Source organism: Pyrus communis, chromosome 10 (assembly GCF_963583255.1).
Source record: "Pyrus communis chromosome 10, drPyrComm1.1, whole genome shotgun sequence".
In the NCBI taxonomy this organism is placed as follows: Eukaryota; Viridiplantae; Streptophyta; class Magnoliopsida; order Rosales; family Rosaceae; genus Pyrus; species Pyrus communis.
The window spans coordinates 4,164,211-4,187,742 of record NC_084812.1 but is presented as its reverse complement, the minus strand read 5'-3'; the positions used below and the strand labels follow the sequence as shown (position 1 = coordinate 4,187,742).

Sequence of the window (23,532 nt, the reverse complement as noted above, 5' to 3'; positions counted from 1 at the left end):
TTTGTCGGCGGATTCTTGGCTGTCCCGGAGATATCTCGTTTTTTATATATTTCTTCTCATCACGCAACAAGTAATGGAAAAGAACCACATGAAGTAACATATATGAAATATATTCCCGATTGTATGCTAGTCTCCTGATGCTTGACTTATATCTCAACTCATATGAGGGAGTTGAGTGGAGAAAACTTTCCTACACCATATGCTTCTCTCGCATTTGCTTTATTATGCAAGTGACTCATGAGCTTATGTGTGAGAGACTGTAACAGGTGCGAACAAGTGACAAAACAACAAAAAACGACTCATATGAGACTATTGACTATTGTGAATGACACCAATGCCATGACAAGTAACAAAATTCAGAATTTGTAGGTTAGGAGTTAGGCTACGTGCAGTTGGTAGGTCAGCTACCTTCAGAAGTTGAGATGAGCCTAATTCTGCTGGACCAGTTATACTCCAATTTCATCATATAATTAATTAATTAAATAGGTTGGAAGCTTCCTTCTTGTGCATATCAAAAAGATTGATAAAGTTTCAGAATCTTTTAACTATATTTTACAAATTAATGGAAAAGCGAACCATTTGCATTTAAGACTTTGTAACCTAAGGACAAATTCAAGTTAATGTGTCAGGAATATGGTCAGTACGTCAAGTGTCATGATACAATTAGTTAATTTTTTTTAAAAAAGTTTTTAACAAATTGTATTATAACATTTTATGTACCGGATCGTGTGTCCGATGCCCTGAAAAATCTCTCGAAGACAGTAATAGGGAGTGCTTATAATAATTGGAGCGATTTGTCCATCCACATGGATTCCATGATTCCTTTTTAGCGTTAGCATATGTCACATTCTTCCACTTCCAACTTTAAGTGCCTCCTCAAATCAAAACTATATGCATCGTTTACAATATTTGTTTACTTGTAATGCACTCAAGGATTAAAATATTCGTCGATACGCGAATATATATTGATTGATGATTGATAATATTTTTTTAAGATAATGATACTTGTGAAGTTGAAAAATCTTTTAAGGGTTAGTTTTATTAACATCCTACATATTGTTGAATATACCTCATATCTACTTTTCAATCAAAATTTATCTTACTACACCCTACATACTTTCTTATATTACCCTCACTCACACCCCACATTCTTCACATACATTCAACATTCTCACCACACCTCCAAATTTCAAAACTCTTACTAAACATGTAAATGCTAATTATGAGGTTGACTATATGACATTTGATTGTTGGTTTATTTTACAGGTAGAGCAAAAATCCAAAATTTGTATCCTTCTTTGTTACTCCTCTAGAATCAATCTCACAAAATTTTGACCCAAAAAAGAATGATCGGACATGGGTGAATTTTTATTTTTTTTTTCAAAATTATAATGGGTTCAATTCTTTTTACTGTATAAAACTTAAAAGAAAGTAGTGCCAACTGTCAAGCTTACCACTTAGAGAAAAATTTGTTTAAATTATAATTGATTTTTTTTTTTTGAGAAATCGAAAATTTGTTTTGGAGTTGTTATAGGTTTTGATAACAAAAAAAATGTTGTAGTTCTTATAAAATTCATAATGAAGTACGTCTGGTTACGAATCCATAACATTTTTTTTATTTTTAGGGTTTAGGTTTCTGTCAATTTGGAGGTTTTTGTCAATTATGGGTTTTAGGATTTTAGGGTTCGGATTTAGACAACCAATTTAGAGTTAAGGTTCATATTAGTAAATAATTTGTGTATTCAATTTCTTTTAAATTTTAGGGGGCTAAATAATCATTTCATGTTAAAATACATGAGTGATTTAATAATACATATTTATGTGAGGTGTATTTAATAATATGTAAAATGCTAATTAAAAAACCCAAAATCTAATCCTCGTATCTATTAACCAGAAAGATTAGCTGTCACGATATCATAAATAATATCAGTCACTATATTATTTGCATCACTGATACTTTTATCCATAATTACACTTGTGTCCACATCCTTTTAACTCTACATTGAGCTCAATACAATGTTACCCTCGAAAGAAAGAAAAAGGAATTTACAAAAAGGAAAAAACAAAAAGAAAAGGCAATCGATTAGAACAAAAAAATAAAGACAAATAGAGTTTATTACCAAAAAATAAAAAGATTAAGACAAAGACTTTAATTATTTTATTCACACTGAAAGAAAAAAAAAAAACACAAAAGGGTAAGTTAGTCAAAGCCAAAGACGGCCTCACTGTCCTTATGCTGCACCCCATCACACACAAACTCAATCACATTTTATATTTTCCGTGTGATCAAGGACAAGACTTGAAAGGATCTTCCACATAATTCTTCTCATTAAGGAATTTGAGTTTGTAAAATTTGATGAAACGGTTAAAATTATAAATTTACTTAAAAAATTGTAATAATTTCAACCATCTGATTAAATTTGAAAGGATTGATGGCGAGATTTAGTGGAAGGTTCCGACCAAGTCATAGCTTTCCCATGGAAAAATTAAACTTCCGCGAAATTTCAATCTCCAATTTTCCACGTCCCTTCCTCTCTAAGAAATCCACGTCTCTTTCCTTTTTCCTAATCCCAATTTTGAGATTTCCAATTTGTAATAATATTATCCTCACACGCTTCGCCCGAATCAAAACGCCATCTCGATTTCTTACGCTCCGAGAAAGAATCGTATAAATTTTGCGAGTTCAGAGCTTTCGGTTTTGAAGGTTCTCAAATCTTGAATCCACCATGCTTCACAGGAGCTTCAAGCCTGCCAAGTGGTAATTTTTTTTTTCTCTTTTTGTTTTTTGGATGATTTTTAACGACCTGTTTGGTTTCCGAGAATCTTTGGAGTGGAGAGAGGAAAATTAGAACATAATTGTGTAACTGTGCGATGATTTTGCGCGGGTTGACTTACTGTAGCGTTTTGAGTCTTTGTCATCGAAAATTGTGTAATTATTGAAATTTTACTGTTGTGTTGATGGATTTTGGCGGGTTTCTGGTGCAGCAAAACGGCATTGAAGCTTGCGGTTTCGCGGATAAAGCTATTGAAGAACAAGAAGGATGCACAGGTGAAGCAGATGAGGAGGGAATTGGCCCAGTTGCTTGAGACTGGCCAGGACCGGACTGCGAGAATTCGGGTTTGTCTTTGATCATCATTTCATATCTATTTACAATTGAAGTTCTGTTTTTTTTGGTTTTTCTTTGCTTCAGATTTTAAATTCAATGTTTTGGTCTTGTATGGTAGAGTATGCTTCTTGATGGATTTGGTCCTATTGGCCTTGACAATAACTGTTCTAATGGCGAATAGATTTCGAGTCTAGAGCGACTAGATTTTGCATTATTCACTAGTTTGTTTAATTTGGAGGACCTGTTCTATGAATATTGCATTTTGGGAAGGTCTTGATATGTTTTGTTTTTCAATTATGTTGGTTGAAATGGTTTTAACGGGCAAGGCAACCCAGTTTTGCCAATTTAAAGTGTGGCGGTGCACTCGTGAAAGGCCAAGAAATGAATTGGAAAACAGAACTTCTTGCCCTGGCTGTTTGTATTTGATGTCTGATTATAGTAGCAGCCTCTACTTTTTGGAGTTTCCTGTGTGGTAATATACATTTTTTTGCTGACTTTTACGCGAATCCTGTATCTCAGGTTGAACATGTGGTCAGAGAAGAGAAGACAAAGGCAGCATTCGAACTTATCGAGATATATTGCGAGCTTATTGCTGCACGCTTGCCTATGATTGAGTCACAAAAGTATGTAAATCCATTAAATCTTGAATCGTTTTGGCATCTTTTATTCATTCATATGCTTTTATGTTTAAATTTAGCAGTATTTTGTTATGCATCAGTTACATGGTACTTTGTCAGTGCTTCCTTTAACATTGTGTATTTTATGATAGGTTCATGGCTTATTCATATATTACTGTTTTTGCAACTAAGGATTTGTTTTATATTTTTACAGAAATTGCCCCATTGATCTGAAGGAAGCAATTACAAGTGTAGTATTTGCATCTCCAAGATGTGCAGACATACCAGAACTCATGGATGTTCGCAAGCATTTCACAGCTAAATATGGAAAGGAGTTTATCTCTAACGCTGTTGAATTGCGCCCAGATTGTGGCGTAAGTCGCATGGTATGTACCTTGTGCAATTTCCTGGATAATTTTATATGGAAACTAAAACTGGGCCAATTGCAGATGGTTGAGACTTTGTCAAAAGTCAACACTCAGTAGATTAGTTTTATTGATCATTTTTTAATATGTTATCGTGTCAGTTAGTGGAGAAGTTATCTGCCAAATCACCCGATGGCCCTGCAAAGATGAAAATCTTGGCTGCAATAGCAGAGGAACATAACGTCAAATGGGATCCTGAATCACTTGAAGAGAAAGAGTTCAAGCCTCCAGAGGACCTGCTGGTAAGATTTATTCCCCTCTAGCCTGGTTCATTCATTGCTTGATAATTCATAGATAACATAGAACTAGAACTACATTTCATTGTTTAAGACACGTCCGTTTATTGATATACTTTTTGACATTTTAGCAGAATGGGCCAAATACTTTTGGTAGAATTCCTGCGGAACCTTATCTTGGCCCATCTCCACCTAATCATGATGTCAAGGCACCTTCTAATGCTCAGGTTCCACCTCAAAATTATAGGAATTATGATCCACCCTCGAACTTTAACGAGCAGAATGCAAGATCTTCACCTCACTTTCAGGATTCTCCTTCTTCAAATGTTTCTTCCAACAAAGCAACCAGATCTGGCTCATTTCATTCAGAAGTGAGATCTTCAGGTACGTTAATAGTCATTGGAAGATGGTGATTTAATAAGTTTATTATTTACAAGTGGTATTTTTATTTTCTTCTCCGTCTCATTCTTAATTTGACATTCCCACACAGGAAATCAAAATGATGAGATGGAAAATAGGCATTTGTCTCCTGAGGATGGAAGCTCTTCTTCACCGGGTAGGCAGAGCTGGAACATGCATTTTAAGGATGCTGCTTCTGCAGCACAGGCAGCTGCTGAATCAGCAGAAATGGCAAGTATGGCTGCCAGAGCAGCGGCTGAACTTTCAAGAAAACATTCTTCAGAATCACGGGATAAGTTTAGCCAGTCAGCTTCCTTAGCTTCTAGTCGAACTTCCACAAATGCTCCTTCTGCGAGTAGTCACCAAATGCAAGATCGATATCCTCACCAAATGGCAGACCGAGATTCTCAAAATAAGTCATCTGAGCCCGAGAAACGTGATTTCACAGATGAAGTGCGTACAAAGGGACAGTCTAGCAACACTAATGTGCATGCAAGTGAAATGCAAAGTGGAGTGAAACCAGATAATATTTCGCATTTTGGCAATGTGAGATCTGAAGAGAAATCTAATAGGCCGTCCTCCCAGTCTAATTCTATGGGAGAAGTGAGTATGAAGAGACAGTCAAGCAACACTGATGTGACGCATGGGAGTGAGATGCAAACTGGGAACACACCTGATAACGTGTCTTATTTTGGCGGTATGAGATCTGAAGAAAAATCTAGTAGGCCTTCCTCCCGATCTAATTCAAGCTTTGGTAGTGAAGATCAAGAAGATGTTTTAAGAGGGAACTTGGAAGATATGAGGACTGGAGAACAATCTATGAGGTCCTCCTCTCATTCTCATTCAAGAAATTTTAGTAATGACCATGAAAATGTTTCAAATGGCTCTGTTGAGGAGTCTTTTGTTAACGATATTAACATCTTCCAAAGCACAAAGGAAACAAATTCTTATGGAAATGCAGCTTTGGTTTTTGATGACTCTGGTTCGGACGATGATAAATGTAAATTTGAGGTGGAGGACAACAAGGGGCAAGAATCTAGTTTGTTTTTTCCTTCGCCTGATAGAAATTCATTCTCTCCTTCAGCAGATTTAGATCCTTGGAGCTCTAGACAACAGACGGATGAAGTACAATTTAAGTACAGTTCACAATTAAGTTCTTCATCGGTGAAGCACTTGCCTCCTGTTTTTTCAGAAAATTTGGCAGGTTCCATGGACTCTCCACAACCAACTGATTTGTTGCCTGTTGCTTTCGATGCTTCAGATGGCCCAAGTTCAGACAGTGAAGAGGAGTTAGACAAGCTTGCCCAGAGCACAGCTTCTAAAATTTCTCCTATGCAGAGCCAAAGTGCAAGTCATAGGTCATTAGGATCTTCATCCTCGGAGGAGATAAATGTGGGTTCTAACAGAAAGCCAGGGTTACTGCCTTCTTTTCGTAATTTGGAATCTGCTGAAGTGCCTCCTGAGAGAAGCCAAAGAGTCGAAAATAGAACGGTCCAGGAGGGAAACTATGATTTTGATGAATTGCCGACTGGTCAGCCACCTGTAACGCCTTGGAAATCTGGATTAGATTCAAATGCCAGGGACGATGTTCAAGCATCAAATTTGCGTCAAACTATGAAGGATAGTGAGATTTCAGAGGGATGTAGTTGTGTAGAAGACACTGACAATGAGCTGAGCTTAGGGATGTTGACAGGTGGGCTGCGAAATAAGGGTTTAAGGCATCCGCCGTATACAAAGAAACTATCAGGAAACTCTTTGTCTGTCAAACAAGATACTGGAGATACCAAGGTTGAGCAACCTTCCTTCTTTCCGTCGGTCAGGACTTCTGTTGTCTCTGAAAGGGAGCAAGGGAGCAAAAGACTGATCAAGGAACGGAGCACACGAACCCCCGTCTCATATGTGGCTTCTGATGATGATTCTTCAGAGGATGAATTGTCCCATAGAACTGTTAGAAGTAGACAAGACTCGATAAAACTGATTCAGGAACGGAGTGCAAGAACCCTCTCATATGTGGCTTCTGATGATGATTCTTCAGAGGATGAAGTGTCACATAGAACTGTTAGAAATAGCCAAGACTCGGTCAATAAAAAATTGGGACCTGAAGTAAAGGCAAGCTCCAAATCAACGTTTTCATTCTTTGATTCAGAGGATAGTGAGCGGGAGGAAGATCTTCTCACAAAGATTTCCACTAGCAATGCTCGTCCGAGTGCTAGACTGTCTAGAAGAACACAGCCATCTTCAAATTCTGTTAGAAGTTCTAGCTCAAAGACAACAGTTGTGTCTGACGTGTCAGGGACTTCAGACTATGGAAAACCCTCTTCAAAGAGTTCCTATGCCACTGAAATTCAACTAAAGCCCTCGTCCCAGACCAAGAGCTCAGATCAGGAGTGGAATAGACCAGCAGAACAAGCGGCTCCTGGACCAGTACGAGAATCCAAGAGGGTCTCGCCTGTAGAGACTTCAAATTCAAACAGAAACTCCTCTTTGAGGAGTTCTAATTCCAATGAAACTTTACCAAAGCCGTTGTCCCAGACCAAGAGCTCAGAACGCCCAGGAAGTCAAGAGTGGCATAAACCAGTAGAACAAGTTGTTCCTAAGCCAATGCCAGAGTCCAAGAGATCCTCACTTGTGGAGACTTCAAAGTCACATGGAAACCCCTCGTCAAGGGGTTCATATGCCACTGAAAGTCTATCAAAGCCCTTGTCCCAGACCAGAAGTGCAGAGCGCCCAGGAAGTCAGGAGTGGCATAGACCGGCAGAACAAGCAGCTCCTAAACCAATTCGAGAATCCAAGAGGTCTTCACCGGAAGATGTAAAGACTTCTAAGTCATTTGGAAACTCCTCTTCAAGGACTTCATATGCCACCGAGACTCCACCAAATCCCTCGTCCCAGACCAAGAGTTTAGAGCGCCCAGGAAGACAGGAGCGGCAAAAAGCAGTAGAACAAGCAGCGCCTAAACCAGTTCTGGAATCCAGGAGGTCCGCCTCACATGTAGACACTTCAAAGCCATTAGCAAGGGCATCCGAAATTTCTCAAAAGATTGAAACATCTAAGTCCTCAGGTTCTACAGAGAGTTCATCAAAGGAGAAAGCTTCTCATGTCCACCCGAAGCTTCCAGACGCTGATGACATAATCGCCAAGTTTATGGCTCTTAGGAAGAATCGACAGTAAACATAGTTCTTACCACATGCATATATATAGGATATGTGATCACATCAGGTTTTGTTATTCTTTGATATGCTTGAATTTTTTATGATTGTCAAATAAAGCGTTGATAGCTGTATCGTTACTTCGCGTCGAAATTGAGTCTTATATTTTCCAGCCATTGCAAATATGATGAGATTACATTTGTTAAGAGAGTTCTGTAATAAATACGTATAGCTTTTTCCCCGACTTTGTTAATTTTCGTTGTAAATGGCCAACGAGAGTTGGATCTAATATACTGATGATATCTACGAGTTGAAAGTTGTTTGAGTTGGATCTAATATACTGATGATATCTACGAGTTGTAAGCTGTTTGATTATTTTTCTGACAAACCGTTGTGGAATTCTAAACTACTCTAATTTGAGGCGGGAATACAATTCGGGTGCAAAGAGGCGAGCGCATTTCCCTAGCAGTTCGGTTTCCAATGGCATGTTCCTAGGATGACAGTAAAGTGTGTGAGGTCCCAACCGAAGAAGCTGGGTGAGAACTGCTTTACCTAACAAAATAAACACAAAGCTTGTGAGCCAAAACCCACGCACAAAAGTTTATAAAAAGGAAAAAAAAAAAAATGTTACAAGCTCAAAATTGCTTCTTTCTGTAGGAGGATTTTCAGGAGAGCAATGGAGAAAACCCGAAAGCAGGCGATTACGGCCGGTAATCCGACTGTATTGCAGAGCCAGAAGTTACAAGAGGTAACTCCATATGTAGTTTTCTTAATTCGAGATTACTTGTCTACTAATCATAAAATTAACAATTAAACTTGGAGTTTAAATCATGTGGCAGTATATATTGAAAACTAGTGTGTACCCAAGAGAACCAAATGCTCTCAAGGAACTGAGGATTGCTGCTTCAAACCACCCCATGTAAGTCTTCAGATTAATTTCCAACTATTACACCAAAATGTAGGCGCAGTAAAGCTGTGAAATTAAAAAATATTGGCGCAAAACCGAGAGCAATGACGCTTTAGAATTCATACAGCCCACTCCACTTAGTGAGAAAGGCTTGGTTGTTGTTGTTGTAGCTGTCTTGTGTGGAACCATTTTGTGCTTCACTCGGATCAATCTAGGATTTAACAGTTTTACTGTGCAGGGCTTTCATGAGCACTTCACCGGATTCCGGTCAGTTCATGGCCCTTCTCTTGAAGCTGGTGAATCCAAAGACGGCAATTGAAATCGGAGTTTTTACCGGCTACTCTCTTCTCCTCACGGCTCTCACAATTCCTGATGATGGCAAGGTTGGTACTTGGTGCATACCTCTCCCCAATTCAGCTGATGTATGTTTACCTACCGCAAACATTATGCCTTGCAGATTACGGCCATAGACATCGACCGAAAAGCATACGAAATGGGGTTGCCAAGTATCAAAAAAGCTGGCGTCGAAAGCAAAATCGACTTCATTGAGTCCCCAGCTATGCCAATTCTTGATAAACTCTTAGAAGACGTAAGCCGAGAAACTCAGTACTCTAAGACTTCGGAAAGTGATAACCGCACACCCATTTTCTCCTTCTGTATAACAAGAGTGTGCAGGAGGAGAAAAGACGTGCGGAATTCACTTCCTTGAACTTTGTTTTTAACTATCTTTTCAGTTTCTTGTACTTGAAGATTGGTACTGCTTCATGCATGTTTTTTCTGCAGCCAGAGAAGGAAGGGAGTTTCGACTTTGCTTTCGTTGACGCGGACAAGAACAACTACTGGAACTACCACGAAAGGCTAATCAAACTGATTAAGGTTGGCGGGATGGTAATGTATGATAACACACTCTGGGGAGGAACAGTTGCTTGGCCGGAAGAGGATGTTCCGGAGACCAAAAGGGAGTGGCGGCGGTGTGCAATTGAGTTTAACGAATTGGTTTCCGCTGACGCTCGCGTCGAAATTTCCCAGGTTCCGTTGGGCGACGGGATCACAATCTGCAGGCGCGTTTGTTGATCTAGTAGAACAAAATACTTGATAAGCAAGTATTATGCATAACTAGGGTTCCATATTTACAAAATTATATTGTCAAATATTTAGTATTATGTTAATCTGAAGGTCGATAGAAGTAATAACAATACGTAAAAATATATATATAATAAGGTTGTATTGTTGCTACTTCGGACCAAACTACATGTGAAATAAAAAAAGCAAAGCCTAAAATTTGCTTTGCTTTTGGTGGTGCTTGGTTTATTTTGTGATTTTACTTGTATATTTTATGTTTGTTTCAGTATATTTGTATTGGCCCTTTGTGGTTGTGGGTCGTAGATGTATGTTTTTCTTCTGAAGTTGTATTGACCATTTTATAATTGGATTTTTAGTGCTTATGATTCACACGATGATTGTTAAGGAGGTTGAAATACCTCAGTAAGTCTTCTCGACCCCTGAAAATGGTAGATTGACGTGACGAAACCAATTTTTTATAATTAAAAAAATCAGTGCAGTTTCACCTTTATAAGGACAAAAAAAAATATATATATATATATATACACACTCAAAGCCATTTGAAATGTTAGCTAAATTGTTTTAGACTGAAACTCAATGTAGAACAAGTGCGTGGTCCTTATTTTATGTCTATTGTTTCAAATTCCGCAGTTAATCTTTTCGTTTTTCTCTTTTTAAAGACAAATTATTTATATGTAGTTTCACGTTATTGCCGCATAATATTTTAATGAAAAATATGCATCAAAGCTTTACACATACGAGTATCAATATTACTGATACAAAATTCGTCCTTCAGCAAATAATTAATGTCGAGCTAGTAGCGTGTTCATCTCAACTTTCATTTGTCACAGCCTTGCCGAAATGTACATTTCCAAAACCTCATGCCAATGACAGGCAGTACAACTTTCCTCAACAGCGGTTGGTGGAATATATGTCAGCGGTGGTTGGTGGGTGGGTCCGGTGCCTCGGGAGAAATCCCCAACTCATCAAAAACATATTTCTTTGGAGAGGTGTTGATTCGTTCACCATCGCTGCTGCAAATTCAAAGTCCAAAGACGGAAGACTCGGCCTTCACCTTTGATCATCGGGTAATTCTCTCTTTCTTCACTGGTATTCTTGTTGGTATTCACAAAAGTTTACTAACTCAATACCAAAATATGTGGGTGATAAGTTTACAAACTCTATCACACCTCTCACTTTCACTCTCAATAAAATTGGACAAAGAAATAGAGAAAGGAGGGAAGCAACAAGCTTTGGTAAAACACTTGGACTTTGATATATGAAAGAAGTAGCAAGCTTGGTGATAACAAACACTTTGAAATATTAGAAGAGTTTACAACTCTTAAAGCTTACAAGCTGAAAATGAGAATGGAAATGGGATTTGGATGAGATGATTTAAGCTTAGCAAGATGGCCTATTTATACAAAACAGAAATTGATAAACAATGCAACAACACATGCAATGAATGGGGTGTTTAACTTCTTTACACTCTTTAAAACACATGCAAGAACTTTGGACAGTCTAGCACACATATGCAGCTATCTTTCCAGCTTGCAATCAACACTCTTTCGGCTAATACACAGCAGCACACTGCTGTCTTCCTGCTAGCACATCACATGGCAGCACACTTGCTGTCTTTCATCACCATTTCAGCTAGCACATGGAGGAAACTTTAGTCTTTGTAGTTGCAGCATGTGTGGATACAACCTGTAAAGAAACTAACAGCTAGAAGCAACCTTTTACAGCTTGTTTTTATTTGAATTTCCAACACGCCCCCTCAAATCAAAACGCCTTCATGCCTAACATTTCACGCAATAACCGGAATGATTCAACTGGTAGTGGTTTAGTGAAGATGTCAGCCACTTGTTCCTTTGTGTGACAATAGACAAGCTCAATTGTCTTTTGCTTCACATGGTCCCTTAGAAAATGGAACCCGGTATCAATGTGCTTGCTCCTTCCATGTTGAACAGGATTCTTTGCAAGTTTGATTGCAGACACGGTATCCACATGAATCACAGTCAATTTCACTTGTGGATGACACACTGACTTCAACAGATTTCTTAACCAAATTGCCTCACACACGGTTGAGGCTACAGCAACATACTCGGCTTCACATGATGACAAAACAACAATTGATTGCTTCTTTGAAGTCCATGAGAAAGCTGTTGATCCTAGAAAAAACACATAGCCAGTTGTGCTTTTCCTTTCATCTTGGTCACCTCCCCAATCACTATCTGAATAACCAAATAATTTTGCATCTTCACCAAAATTATAAAATAGACCATAGTTTAGAGTACCTCTTATGTACCTCAAAATTCTCTTGGCGGCCAGCCAATGAGACTCCCTTGGTGTTTCCATGTATCGACTCACGAGTCCAACACCATAAACTATATCAGGTCTTGTGATTGTAAGGTACCTTAGGCTTCCAACCAAGCTTTTGTACACGGTTGAGTTTACAAACTCACCTTCTCCTTCCTTGGACAGCTTCAATCCAGTTGCAACTGGAGTGTTGACAATATTGCACTTGTCCATATTGAATTTCTCCAATATATCTCTCATGTACTTTTGTTGAGAGATGTAGATACCGTCACTTCCTTGCTTCACTTCTATGCCAAGAAAGTATGACATTAATCCATTGTCAGTCATCTCGAATTCACTGAACATGGATTGCTTGAACTCACAGAACATTGCTTCATTGTTTCCTGTAAACAACAAGTCATCTACATAGAGACAAATAATTAAGAACTCCCCTTTTGCACCATTCTTCATGTAAATTGAATGCTCGTATGGACATTTCTGAAATCCATTTTGGTGAAGGTAGTTATCAATCCTTGAGTTCCAAGCTCGTGGTGCTTGCTTGAGGCCATACAAAGCCTTCTTCAAACGATACACCTTTTCTTCTTCTCCTTGTACTTGGAAGCCTTCCGGTTGTTCCACGTACACTTCTTCCTCAAGAACTCCATTAAGGAAGGCTGACTTGACATCTAATTGATAAATTTTCCATTTATGCTGAGCTGCAAGAGAGATTAGTAATCTTACCGTGTCAAGTCTTGCAACTGGAGCATAGACTTCATCATAGTCCACTCCATACTTCTGTTTGTAGCCCTTTGCTACAAGCCTTGATTTGTACCGATCTACACTCTCATCTGCAGTGCGTTTGATCTTGTACACCCACTTAACACCAATAGCCTTCTGATTTGGTGGAAGCTTTGTCAACTCCCAAGTGTCATTCTTCTCGATGGCATGGATCTTTTCTTCCATGGCTTTCTTCCAACAATTTTCTTCCACAGCTTCATTGAATGAGAGAGGCTAATGGTCTGCATAGAAGCAGAAAAAATTGGTTTCTTCTTCTTCTTGTCCATAAATCTCTGTGAGACTCCTTAACCTCACTGGAGTTGAGGAGCTGCTTTCCTCACTAGATGTAGGACCGCTCCTTGCAATTCTGTGCACTGGAGTTGTTGTGATTGTTTGAGCAGGCTGTTGTTCAATAGGTGGTACAACTTCTGGTTCTTCAAAATCAGTGGAGACGATATTCTCTTTACTGACTTCTTTGTTGTTCCACTTCCATGTCTCTTCCTCACTGAAGATGACATCTCTACTAACCACTAGTTTGCCAGTTAGTGGGTTGTAGAGCTTGTATGCCTTGGACTCTTCACTATAGCCCACAAACACACACTTCTCACCTCTATCATCAAGTTTCCTCCTCTTGGCTTCTGGAACTTGAGCATATGCAACACACCCAAAAATTCTTAGGTGTGTAACATTCGGCTTGTATCCACTCCAAGCCTCTTGTGGTGTCATCCTCTTGACACTTTTTGTTGGACATTGATTCAACAAATAAATCGAACAAGCTACACCTTCTGCCCATAACTCTTTTGGCAAATTCTTCTCCTTAAGCATGGACCTTGTCATGTCAAGGATGGTTCGATTCTTTCTTTCGGCTATCCCATTTTGCTGTGGGGTATAGGCAGCAGTAAGTTGATGCCTAATTCCTTGCTCCTTGCAGTATGCTTGGAAAGCATTGGACGTGTACTCTCCACCTCTATCTGATCTCACAGCCACAAGCTTGTGGTTACTTTCAGCCTCTGTGAGTGCCTTGAACTCCTTGAAAATTTTTAGGGCAGCTGACTTCTCCTTGAGAAAATAGACCCAAGTCTTTCTACTGAAATCATCAATGAAGGTAATAAAATACCTATTACCTCCATAAGACATGAGATCCAATGGACCACATATATCTGTGTGCACCAACTGCAGTGGTGTCTTTGCTCTCCATGTATCACTAACAGGGAACGATAGTCGTGCTTGCTTGCCAAGCACACAACCTTCACATACTTGGCGTGTGGCTTCAATCTGGGGTAAACCACGAACCATTCCTCCACTTGACAACAACTTTAGGCCATTGAAATGAAGATGGCCAAATCGAAGATGCCATTTCCATGACTCATCTTCCATCACACCGATGTTGCAACTCCCAATCTTTGTGTTCAACTTCAACGGGAACATTCGGTTCTTTGACATTTGAACACGTGCAATAAGTTTTCTCCTTGCATTTCTAAGAGTGAGAAACATATTCTCCATATGTATAATGTACCATTTCTGGAGCAGTTGACCAATGCTTAGAATGTTGCTCTTCATACCTGGTATGTAGTAGGTATCGAAGATGTATTCTTCTTTACCATCCTTCTGGATGATCTTGATCTTCCCTTTGCCTTCAACTGGCAACTTTGAGGAGTCACCAAGACTTACAGATCTATAGGCCCCATCTTTTAGTTCGGCAAAAAACTCCTTCTTTCCACACATGTGATTGCTTGCACCAGAGTCCAAATACCAAACATCTTGTTGGCTACTGGAATCATGGTGTGCTAGCAAGACTGTAAGTTCTTCATCAGTATTTCCACCTGATTCTGCCATGTTGACATGCTCACCATTTTTATGTGAACATTCATTGGCATAATGTCCATATTGCTTGCAATTGTGACATTGGATATGCGCCTTTCCTCGAGTAGATCTCCGTTCTTGAGACTGTCCTCGATTTTGTGCATAGCCTCGACCTCTTCCTCGAGCTCGTCCTCGGCTACGGTTAGATGAACTCCCACGACGTGAGTTCCACTGCCCACGACCTCCATTTGGTTTGTCAATATTCAACTTTGACTCCAAAGCTTGCTCTAGCGTTGTGGGGTTTGCATTCTTCTGAATGCGTTGCTCGTGAACTAGGAGGGATCCTAGTAGCTCCTCTGCGCTCATCACCTCCAAATCCTTGGATTCCTCAATGGCAGTCAATGCTTTCCAAGCATACTGCAAGGAGCAAGGAATTAGGCATCAACTTACTGCTGCCTATACCCCACAGCAAAATGGGATAGCCGAAAGAAAGAATCGAACCATCCTTGACATGACAAGGTCCATGCTTAAGGAGAAGAATTTGCCAAAAGAGTTATGGGCAGAAGCTGTAGCTTGTTCGATTTATTCGTTGAATCGATGTCCAACAAAGAGTGTCAAGAGGATGACACCACAAGAGGCTTGGAGTGGATACAAGCCGAATGTTACACACCTAAGAATTTTTGGGTGTGTTGCATATGCTCAAGTTCCAGAAGCCAAGAGGAGGAAACTTGATGATAGAGGTGAGAAGTGTGTGTTTGTGGGCTATAGTGAAGAGTCCAAGGCATACAAGCTCTATAACCCACTAACTGGCAAACTAGTGGTTAGTAGAGATGTCATCTTCAGTGAGGAAGAGACATGGAAGTGGAACAACAAAGAAGTCAGTAAAGAGAAGATCGTCTCCACTGATTTTGAAGAACCAGAAGTTGTACCACCTATTGAGCAACAGCCTGCTCAAACAATCACAACAACTCCAGTGCACAGAATTGCAAGGAGCGGTCCTACATCTAGTGAGGAAAGCAGCTCCTCAACTCCAGTGAGGTGAAGGAGTCTCACAGAGATTTATGGACAAGAAGAAGAAGAAACCAATTTTTTCTGCTTCTATGCAGACCATGAGCCTCTCTCATTCAATCAAGCTGTGGAAGAAAATTGTTGGAAGAAAGCCATGGAAGAAGAGATCCATGCCATCGAGAAGAATGACACTTGGGAGTTGACAAAGCTTCCACCAAATCAGAAGGCTATTGGTGTTAAGTGGGTGTACAAGATCAAACGCACTGCAGATGAGAGTGTAGATCGGTACAAATCAAGGCTTGTAGCAAAGGGCTACAAACAGAAGTATGGAGTGGACTATGATGAAGTCTATGCTCCAGTTGCAAGACTTGACACGGTAAGATTACTAATCTCTCTTGCCGCTCAGCATAAATGGAAAATTTATCAATTAGATGTCAAGTCAGCCTTCCTTAATGGAGTTCTTGAGGAAGAAGTGTACGTGGAACAACCGGAAGGCTTCCAAGTACAAGGAGAAGAAGAAAAGGTGTATCGTTTGAAGAAGGCTTTGTATGGCCTCAAGCAAGCACCACGAGCTTGGAACTCAAGGATTGATAACTACCTTCACCAAAATGGATTTCAGAAATGTCCATACGAGCATTCAGTTTACATGAAGAATGGTGCAAAAGGGGAGTTCTTAATTATTTGTCTTTATGTAGATGACTTGTTGTTTATAGGAAACAATGAAGCAATGTTCTGTGAGTTCAAGCAATCCATGTTCAGTGAATTCGAGATGACTGACAATGGATTAATGTCATACTTTCTTGGCATAGAAGTGAAGCAAGGAAGTGACGGTATCTACATCTCTCAACAAAAGTACATGAGAGATATATTAGAGAAATTCAATATGGACAAGTGCAATATTGTCAACACTCCAGTTGCAACTGGATTGAAGCTGTCCAAGGAAGGAGAAGGTGAGTTTGTAAACTCAACCGTGTACAAAAGCTTGGTTGGAAGCCTAAGGTACCTTACAATCACAAGACCTGATATAGTTTATGGTGTTGGACTCGTGAGTCGATACATGGAAACACCAAGGGAGTCTCATTGGCTGGCCGCCAAGAGAATTTTGAGGTACATAAGAGGTACTCTAAACTATGGTCTATTTTATAATTTTGGTGAAGATGCAAAATTATTTGGTTATTCAGATAGTGATTGGGGAGGTGACCAAGATGAAAGGAAAAGCACAACTGGCTATGTGTTTTTTCTAGGATCAACAGCTTTCTCATGGACTTCAAAGAAGCAATCAATTGTTGCTTTGTCATCATGTGAAGCCGAGTATGTTGCTGTAGCCTCAACCGTGTGTGAGGCAATTTGGTTAAGAAATCTGTTGAAGTCAGTGTGTCATCCACAAGTGAAATCGACTATGATTCATGTGGATAACGTGTCTGCAATCAAACTTGCAAAGAATCCTGTTCAACATGGAAGGAGCAAGCACATTGATACCAGGTTCCATTTTCTAAGGGACCATGTGAAGCAAAAGACAATTGAGCTTGTCTATTGTCACACAAAGGAACAAGTGGCTGACATCTTCACTAAACCACTACCAGTTGAATCATTCCGGTTATTGCGTGAAATGCTAGGCATGAAGGCGTTTTGATTTGAGGGGGCGTGTTGGAAATTCAAATAAAAACAAGCTGTAAAAGGTTGCTTCTAGCTGTTAGTTTCTTTACAGGTTGTATCCACACATGCTGCAACTACAAAGACTAAAGTTTCCTCTATGTGCTAGCTGAAATGGTGATGAAAGACAGCAAGTGTGCTGCCATGTGATGTGCTAGCAGGAAGACAGCAGTGTGCTGCTGTGTATTAGCCGAAAGAGTGTTGATTGCAAGCTGGAAAGATAGCTGCATATGTGTGCTAGACTGTCCAAAGTTCTTGCATGTGTTTTAAAGGGTGTAAAGAAGTTAAACACCCCATTCATTGCATGTGTTGTTGCATTGTTTATCAATTTCTGTTTTGTATAAATAGGCCATCTTGCTAAGCTTAAATCATCCCATCTAAATCCCATTTCCATTCTCATTTTCAGCTTGTAAGCTTTAAGAGTTGTAAACTCTTCTAATATTTCAAAGTGTTTGTTATCACCAAGCTTGCTACTTCTTTCATATATCAAAGTCCAAGTGTTTTACCAAAGCTTGTTGCTTCCCTCCTTTCTCTATTTCTTTGTCCAATTTTATTGAGAGTGAAAGTGAGAGGTGTGATAGAGTTTGTAAACTTATCACCCACATATTTTGGTATTGAGTTAGTAAACTCTTGTGAATACCAACATGTACAACATGTCCATCGAGTTTCGATTAATCTGTCCGTAACTGTTGGATTTGTAGAATTGCTTGGATTAGTTGCTTTCTCTTTGCAAATGGAGCACAGCGCCAAAAAGGTCTGGAATCTAGAGACGAAGGGACTGCTGCAGAGTGACGAGTTATATCAGGTTACAACGCCGTTCCCTCAACTTTCGCTTTGCCTGTTTCTGATTAAATTTGTTGAATGTTGTTTTTCAGCAATGTCAACGTGACAGTATATCTTGGAGACTAGTGTGTATCCACACGAACCGGAGCCTCTCAAGGTGCTTAGAGCTGCCACCGCCAGCCACCCGAGGTTATGATCCTTCATATCTTAGCAGAACTTGTTATAAGATTGCCTGCTTTTTAAGTTCATTAAGCTACCAAGCCAAGCTAGAACTTGGCATACACTTCAACTAAGCGAGCGAAAACTGTCGAGCATTTCTTGATCAAACTGTTGAGGAGGGTTTTTAATTAGCTAATTTGTTTTCAGGGCTGGGATGGCTACTGCACCAGATGCAGGTCAGTTAATGGCCATGCTGTTGAAGCTAGTAGATGCAAAGAAAACGATTGAAGTTGGCGTTTTCACCAGATACTCTCTCCTCCTCACTGCTCTTACAATTCCCGACGATGGCAAGGTCTACTAATATCTGAATCTGCTCTTCCTGTCACGTTGAGCTCATAATTTGTTGTACTGCAGATTGTAGCCATAGATGTGAATCGTGAGACGTATGAGCAAATAGGGCTTCCAATCATAAAGAAAGCCGGTGTTGAGCACAAAATCGACTTCATTGAATCCCAGGCCCTACCGGTTCTTGATAAGCTACTAGAAAATGCAAGTATTTTATGTTTCCAACCATAATCTTGAGCCGAAATAAGAAAAACCATAGTTGTGACATTTTTTTGCTTTCTCGTGGTTTTGTTTGCAGCATGAAAACGAAGGAAGTTTCGACTTTGCTTTCATTGATGCCGACAAGGTCAACTATTGGAACTACCATGAGATGTTAATGAAGCTGTTGAAGGTGGGTGGTATAGTTGTCTATGATAACACCCTCTGGGGAGGAACGGTTGTAATGCCTGATGAGTTGATTCCGGAGTTCATGAAACCAGGCAAACAGGCGACAATCGAGCTTAACAAGTTACTTGCAGCCGATCCTCGTGTCCAGATTTCGCATGCTTCTTTGGGTGATGGGATCACCATTTGTCGTCGACTTTACTGATTCTTGCTTGAAAGATGTAGCCTTACATGTCTAAAGCTCGGGGATTTGGCAATCTCCCTTGACTAATGGAGATTTGATATTTATGCTTTCAGAACTCGAAAGAGTTTCAATGAAATAATGTATTGTTGAGTGATCTCTGCTTTGTCCAAGTGTTGTTAATGAACACGATTATTCACTTACATTTTTTCACGGTTAAGAACAAATGGAGAACAAATATATTGATGTACAAAAAAAAAAAATTCGAGAAGTTTTTAGTCATTAGGGTATATTAGTACTTTTATACCACGAAAGGCTAATCAAACTGATTAAGGTTGGCGGGGTGGTAATGTACGATAACACACTCTGGGGAGGGACAGTTGCTTGGCCGGAAGAGGAGGTTCCGGAGGCCAAAAGGGAGTGGCGGCAGTGTGCAATTGAGTTTAACGAATTGGTTTCCGCTGACGCTCGTGTCGAAATTTCCCATGTTCCGACGGGTGATGGGATCACAATCTGCAGGCGCGTTTGCTGATCAAGTTAAATAGAATACTTGATGAACAAGTCTTCTGCATAACTGGGGTTACATCTTTAATTACTATTTAGAAAATTATCGAGAGAAGTCATGATTGAGAATCATCGATGTGAAATAATTGAAAATTATACGTAAATTAAGGTCCTGTACTATTGCTAAATTATACGTAAATTATACATGCCAAATTATACGTAAATTATACATAAATTGGCTTGTACTATTGCTACTTGGGACCAAACTATATGTGAAATAATTGAAAATTATACGTAAATTAAGGTTGTATTATTGCTACTTGGGACCAAACTATATGTGAAAAAATTGAATAATGAGCAAGCTTTTACTGTTGAGTTTGCTTTGCTTTGATGGTGCTTGGTTTTATTGTGATTCGACTTGTCTGTTTTATGATTGTGTCTGTAGATTTGTATTGGCTCTTTGTGGCTGTGACTGTAGGAGAACCTTATTTCGTAGACATAACCCTTTTTGAAAGAGAGATTTTTTAATGTGTAGGAAACACGATCAGTATAAATAATGTCATAATATAATTGGTTGATTTTTTTTGTTAAATTTTTAACTAATAGTATTGTTACACTTGATGTATTCGGACCATATTCTCTGCATACTGAAAAATCTCTCATTTTGAAGTTATTCGTCATTTTATAGTTGAGAAAATTAGAGCAATGATCTTTGAATTTTGGTCCAATTGGTGCCTTGGTTGTTGGGAATTGGATCAGCTCCGGATCTTAGTGTCCGAAACTTAGGGATCAAATCATCTGGGTTGCTGATTGGTGTGTAAAAGAAATAAGAGCCGTTGGTTTTATGTGGTGAGCCAGAAAAATAAGTTAATGGGGATTGTTGGATTCAATCAGCCTAGATGAATTGATCCCTAAACTTCGGACATCAACATATAAAACGGATTAATTTGCTGAATTGAAAATATGTAAATATTGATCCTTGATCTTATTATAATGTGAAGATTCTTTTGGCCAACTTCATCGTAACTTCCATTCAAAATAAAAAATTTAAAAGGGGTAGCAAATAGATAAGTTCAGTACCCACTAGAAATTCCCAACTCATCAAAGCATATTTTATTTATAGATGATTTGTTGAGGGGCAGAGAGGTGTCGATTCGGTTCACCATCGCTGCTGAAAATTCAGAGTCCAAAGACGGAAGACTCCGCCTTCACTTTTAATCATCGGGATCGGGTACTTCTCTTTCCTTCTTCACTGGAATTCTCTGTTAAAAAAAAGTTGAGGCTGCAAAGTTTTGTGCTGTATTGTTTTTATGAACAGATTGGCTAGTATTAGAATTGAGGAAGAAATGAAGGGAAAAAAACCCAGAAAACTTGTGGCCTAAGAAATCTAATCGGAATCATGGGAAGTTTGAGATTGATGAGTAGCTGACAAATGAGGTTGTGGGTTATTTAGCTTGATCAAAGTTGGTACGAGTCAACTGACTTGTAGTTCGGTTGGTTAAAAGCATTCTTTTGAGTTCCCGGGTTCAATTCCCCTTCCCGACTATTGCTTTTATCAATGTGTGAAATTTATAGGAGTTGATGAGTTTATATCTTCGTAGAAATTTCTTTTATGTTGGAATTTTAAGATCCTTATAGACTGCCTTCATTGATTATTTAAGGGGAACTTTAACGGAAAATTTTAACGAAAAATTACATTTTTATGCTAAAAAGTCAAGCGTTATTCACTTTACTTTTTATTTTGTGATTTTCGTTAAAACTCAACGTTTTCAAACTCTTTTTATTAGTTTTCTTTTATTTTTAAAAGGATCAAAAGGTGGGAATTTGTTACTGAAAAGTTCAAAACTCTGGGATTTTTGGTGCCATTGAAGTTTAGTTTTGCAGTGGTGCTCTTTCTGCCATTTTACAAACATGTCCATCGAGTTTCGATTAATCTGTCCGTAACTGTTGGATTTGTAGGATTGCTTGGACTAGTTGCTTTCTCTTTGCAAATGGAGCACAGCGTTAAAAAGGACGGGAATCTGGTGAAGAAGGGACTGCTGCAGAGTGACGAGTTATATGAGGTTAGAACGTGGTTCCCTCAACTTTTGCTTTGCCTGTTTCTGTTTAAAATTGTTAAATCTTGTTTTTTAACAGTGTCAATGTGACAGTATATCTTGGAGACCAGTGTCTTTCCACGTGAACCGGAGCCACTCAAGGAGCTAAGAGCTGCCACCGCCAGCCACCCGAGGTTATGATCCTTCATATCTTAGGAGAACTTGTTGTGAGATTGCCTGCTTTTTAAGTTCATTGAGCTTCCTGTAGCCAAGCTAGAACTTGGCATACACTTTAGTTGAGTGAGTGAAAACAGTCAAGCATTTCTTGATCAAACTCTCGAGGAGGGTTTTTAATTAGCTAGTATGTTTTCAGGGCTGGGATGGGTACTGCACCAGATGCAGGTCAGTTAATGGCCATGCTGTTGAAGCTCGTAGATGCAAAGAAAACGATTGAAGTTGGTGTTTTCACCGGATACTCTCTCCTCCTTACTGCTCTTACAATTCCCGACGATGGCAAGGTCTGTCACTTCACTACTAATATCTGAATCTGCTCTTCCTGTCACGTTGAGCTCATAATTTGTACTGCAGATTGTAGCCATAGATGTGTCCAATCATAAAGAAAGCCGGTGTTGAGCACAAAATCGACTTCATTGAATCCCAGGCCCTACCAGTTCTTGATAAGCTACTAGAAAATGTAAGGATTTTACGTTTCAAACCATAATCTTGAGCTGAAATAAGAAAAACCATAGTTGTGACCTTTTTCGCTTTCTCGTGGTTTTGTTTGCAGCATGAAAATGAAGGCAGTTTCGACTTTGCTTTCTTTGATGCCGACAAGGTCAACTACCGGAACTACCATGAGAGGTTAATGAAGCTGTTGAAGGTGGGTGGTTTAGTTGTCTATGATAACACGCTCTGGGGAGGAACGGTTGTAATGCCTGATGAGTTGACTCCAGAGCGCAAGAAACCAGGCAGAGAGGCGACTATCGAGTTTAACAAGTTACTTGCAGCCGATCCTCGTGTCCAGATTTCGCATGCTCCTTTGGGTGATGGGATCACAATTTGTCGTCGTCTTTACTGATTCTTGCTTGAAAGATGTAATCTTACATGTCTAAAGCTCGGGGATTTGGCAATCTCCCTTGACTAATGAAATAATGTATTGTTACAGTGATCTCTGCTTTATCTAAGTGTTGTTAATGAAGCATAAACAACTTCATCTTTGCAGTTACGAATGAAATGGCAAACCGGGGTTCGAAGTTAAACATACGCCCGAGTAAATGGACTTGGCATTCATACAGGAGTTCCAAACACGAAACTGAACAAAATGAACAACATTAACAAGCAAAATTTCCCCAAGTGTTTGGCGTCTCAACCTCCAAGATAAAGGAAATAAAGTAAATCAATTTAATCCAACATACAGGGAAGAAATGCGCTATCAGAATGCTTCCTAACCCTATGTTAGCGGCTTTATCATGTAAAGACCGTATACTATGAATCAATCTTTGCAATAAAAAACTGTCAAGTCGTAGTCTGGACAGCGTTCTTTGCAAATGTTTCAGCAACCAGCAGAGGGAAAGCAATTGTTGCATCGCAATGCACCTGGTTCAACCAATAAAAAAGGTGGAGAATAATCAGAATGATATTACAACAGAAACGAGGATGACATATTCAAGAATGCAAAGGATACGAAAGAAAACGCTAG

The 23,532-nt window shown here is 39.3% G+C and overlaps 4 protein-coding genes and 1 pseudogene across 5 annotated transcripts in view; 4 read left to right on the top strand and 1 right to left on the bottom strand.

Moving 5' to 3' along the window:
- Nucleotides 1–2,491: 2,491 nt before the first annotated feature.
- On the top strand, nt 2,492–8,250 carry LOC137747295 (uncharacterized). Of its 2 annotated transcripts, none has more exons than XM_068487383.1 (7): nt 2,492–2,758; nt 2,986–3,118; nt 3,627–3,730; nt 3,939–4,110; nt 4,251–4,391; nt 4,517–4,769; nt 4,876–8,250. In XM_068487383.1, exons 1-7 carry the CDS (start codon nt 2,727–2,729, stop codon nt 7,953–7,955), a joined length of 3,915 nt encoding a protein of 1,304 aa, XP_068343484.1. In that variant the 5' UTR covers nt 2,492–2,726; the 3' UTR covers nt 7,956–8,250. The 2 variants fall into 2 exon arrangements, with proteins under 2 accessions (XP_068343484.1, XP_068343485.1); XM_068487384.1 differs by having other exon boundaries at nt 4,520–4,769; nt 4,876–8,249.
- Nucleotides 8,251–8,459: 209 nt separating this feature from the next.
- Nucleotides 8,460–9,914, top strand: LOC137747296 (probable caffeoyl-CoA O-methyltransferase At4g26220). The gene is made up of 5 exons (XM_068487385.1): nt 8,460–8,681; nt 8,773–8,852; nt 9,079–9,223; nt 9,298–9,429; nt 9,624–9,914. The coding sequence occupies exons 1-5, from the start codon at nt 8,610–8,612 to the stop codon at nt 9,912–9,914; spliced, it is 720 nt and encodes a 239-aa protein (XP_068343486.1). The 5' UTR covers nt 8,460–8,609.
- Nucleotides 9,915–10,833: 919 nt separating this feature from the next.
- On the top strand, nt 10,834–19,450 carry LOC137747325 (probable caffeoyl-CoA O-methyltransferase At4g26220). Its single transcript, XM_068487417.1, has 6 exons — nt 10,834–10,990; nt 18,143–18,246; nt 18,334–18,413; nt 18,591–18,735; nt 18,798–18,932; nt 19,027–19,450. Exons 2-6 carry the CDS (start codon nt 18,175–18,177, stop codon nt 19,315–19,317), a joined length of 723 nt encoding a protein of 240 aa, XP_068343518.1. The 5' UTR covers nt 10,834–10,990; nt 18,143–18,174; the 3' UTR covers nt 19,318–19,450.
- A 1,387-nt stretch (nt 19,451–20,837) lies between these two features.
- Nucleotides 20,838–23,054, top strand: LOC137747326 (probable caffeoyl-CoA O-methyltransferase At4g26220; annotated as a pseudogene).
- Nucleotides 23,055–23,348: 294 nt separating this feature from the next.
- The window catches only part of LOC137746989 (deoxyhypusine synthase-like), a 903-nt gene continuing 719 nt past the window's right edge, over nt 23,349–23,532 (bottom strand). The window contains exon 3 of the mRNA XM_068486992.1: nt 23,349–23,429. Within this exon, the coding sequence (XP_068343093.1) occupies nt 23,349–23,429 (81 nt within the window). The remainder of the gene's footprint in view (nt 23,430–23,532) is intronic.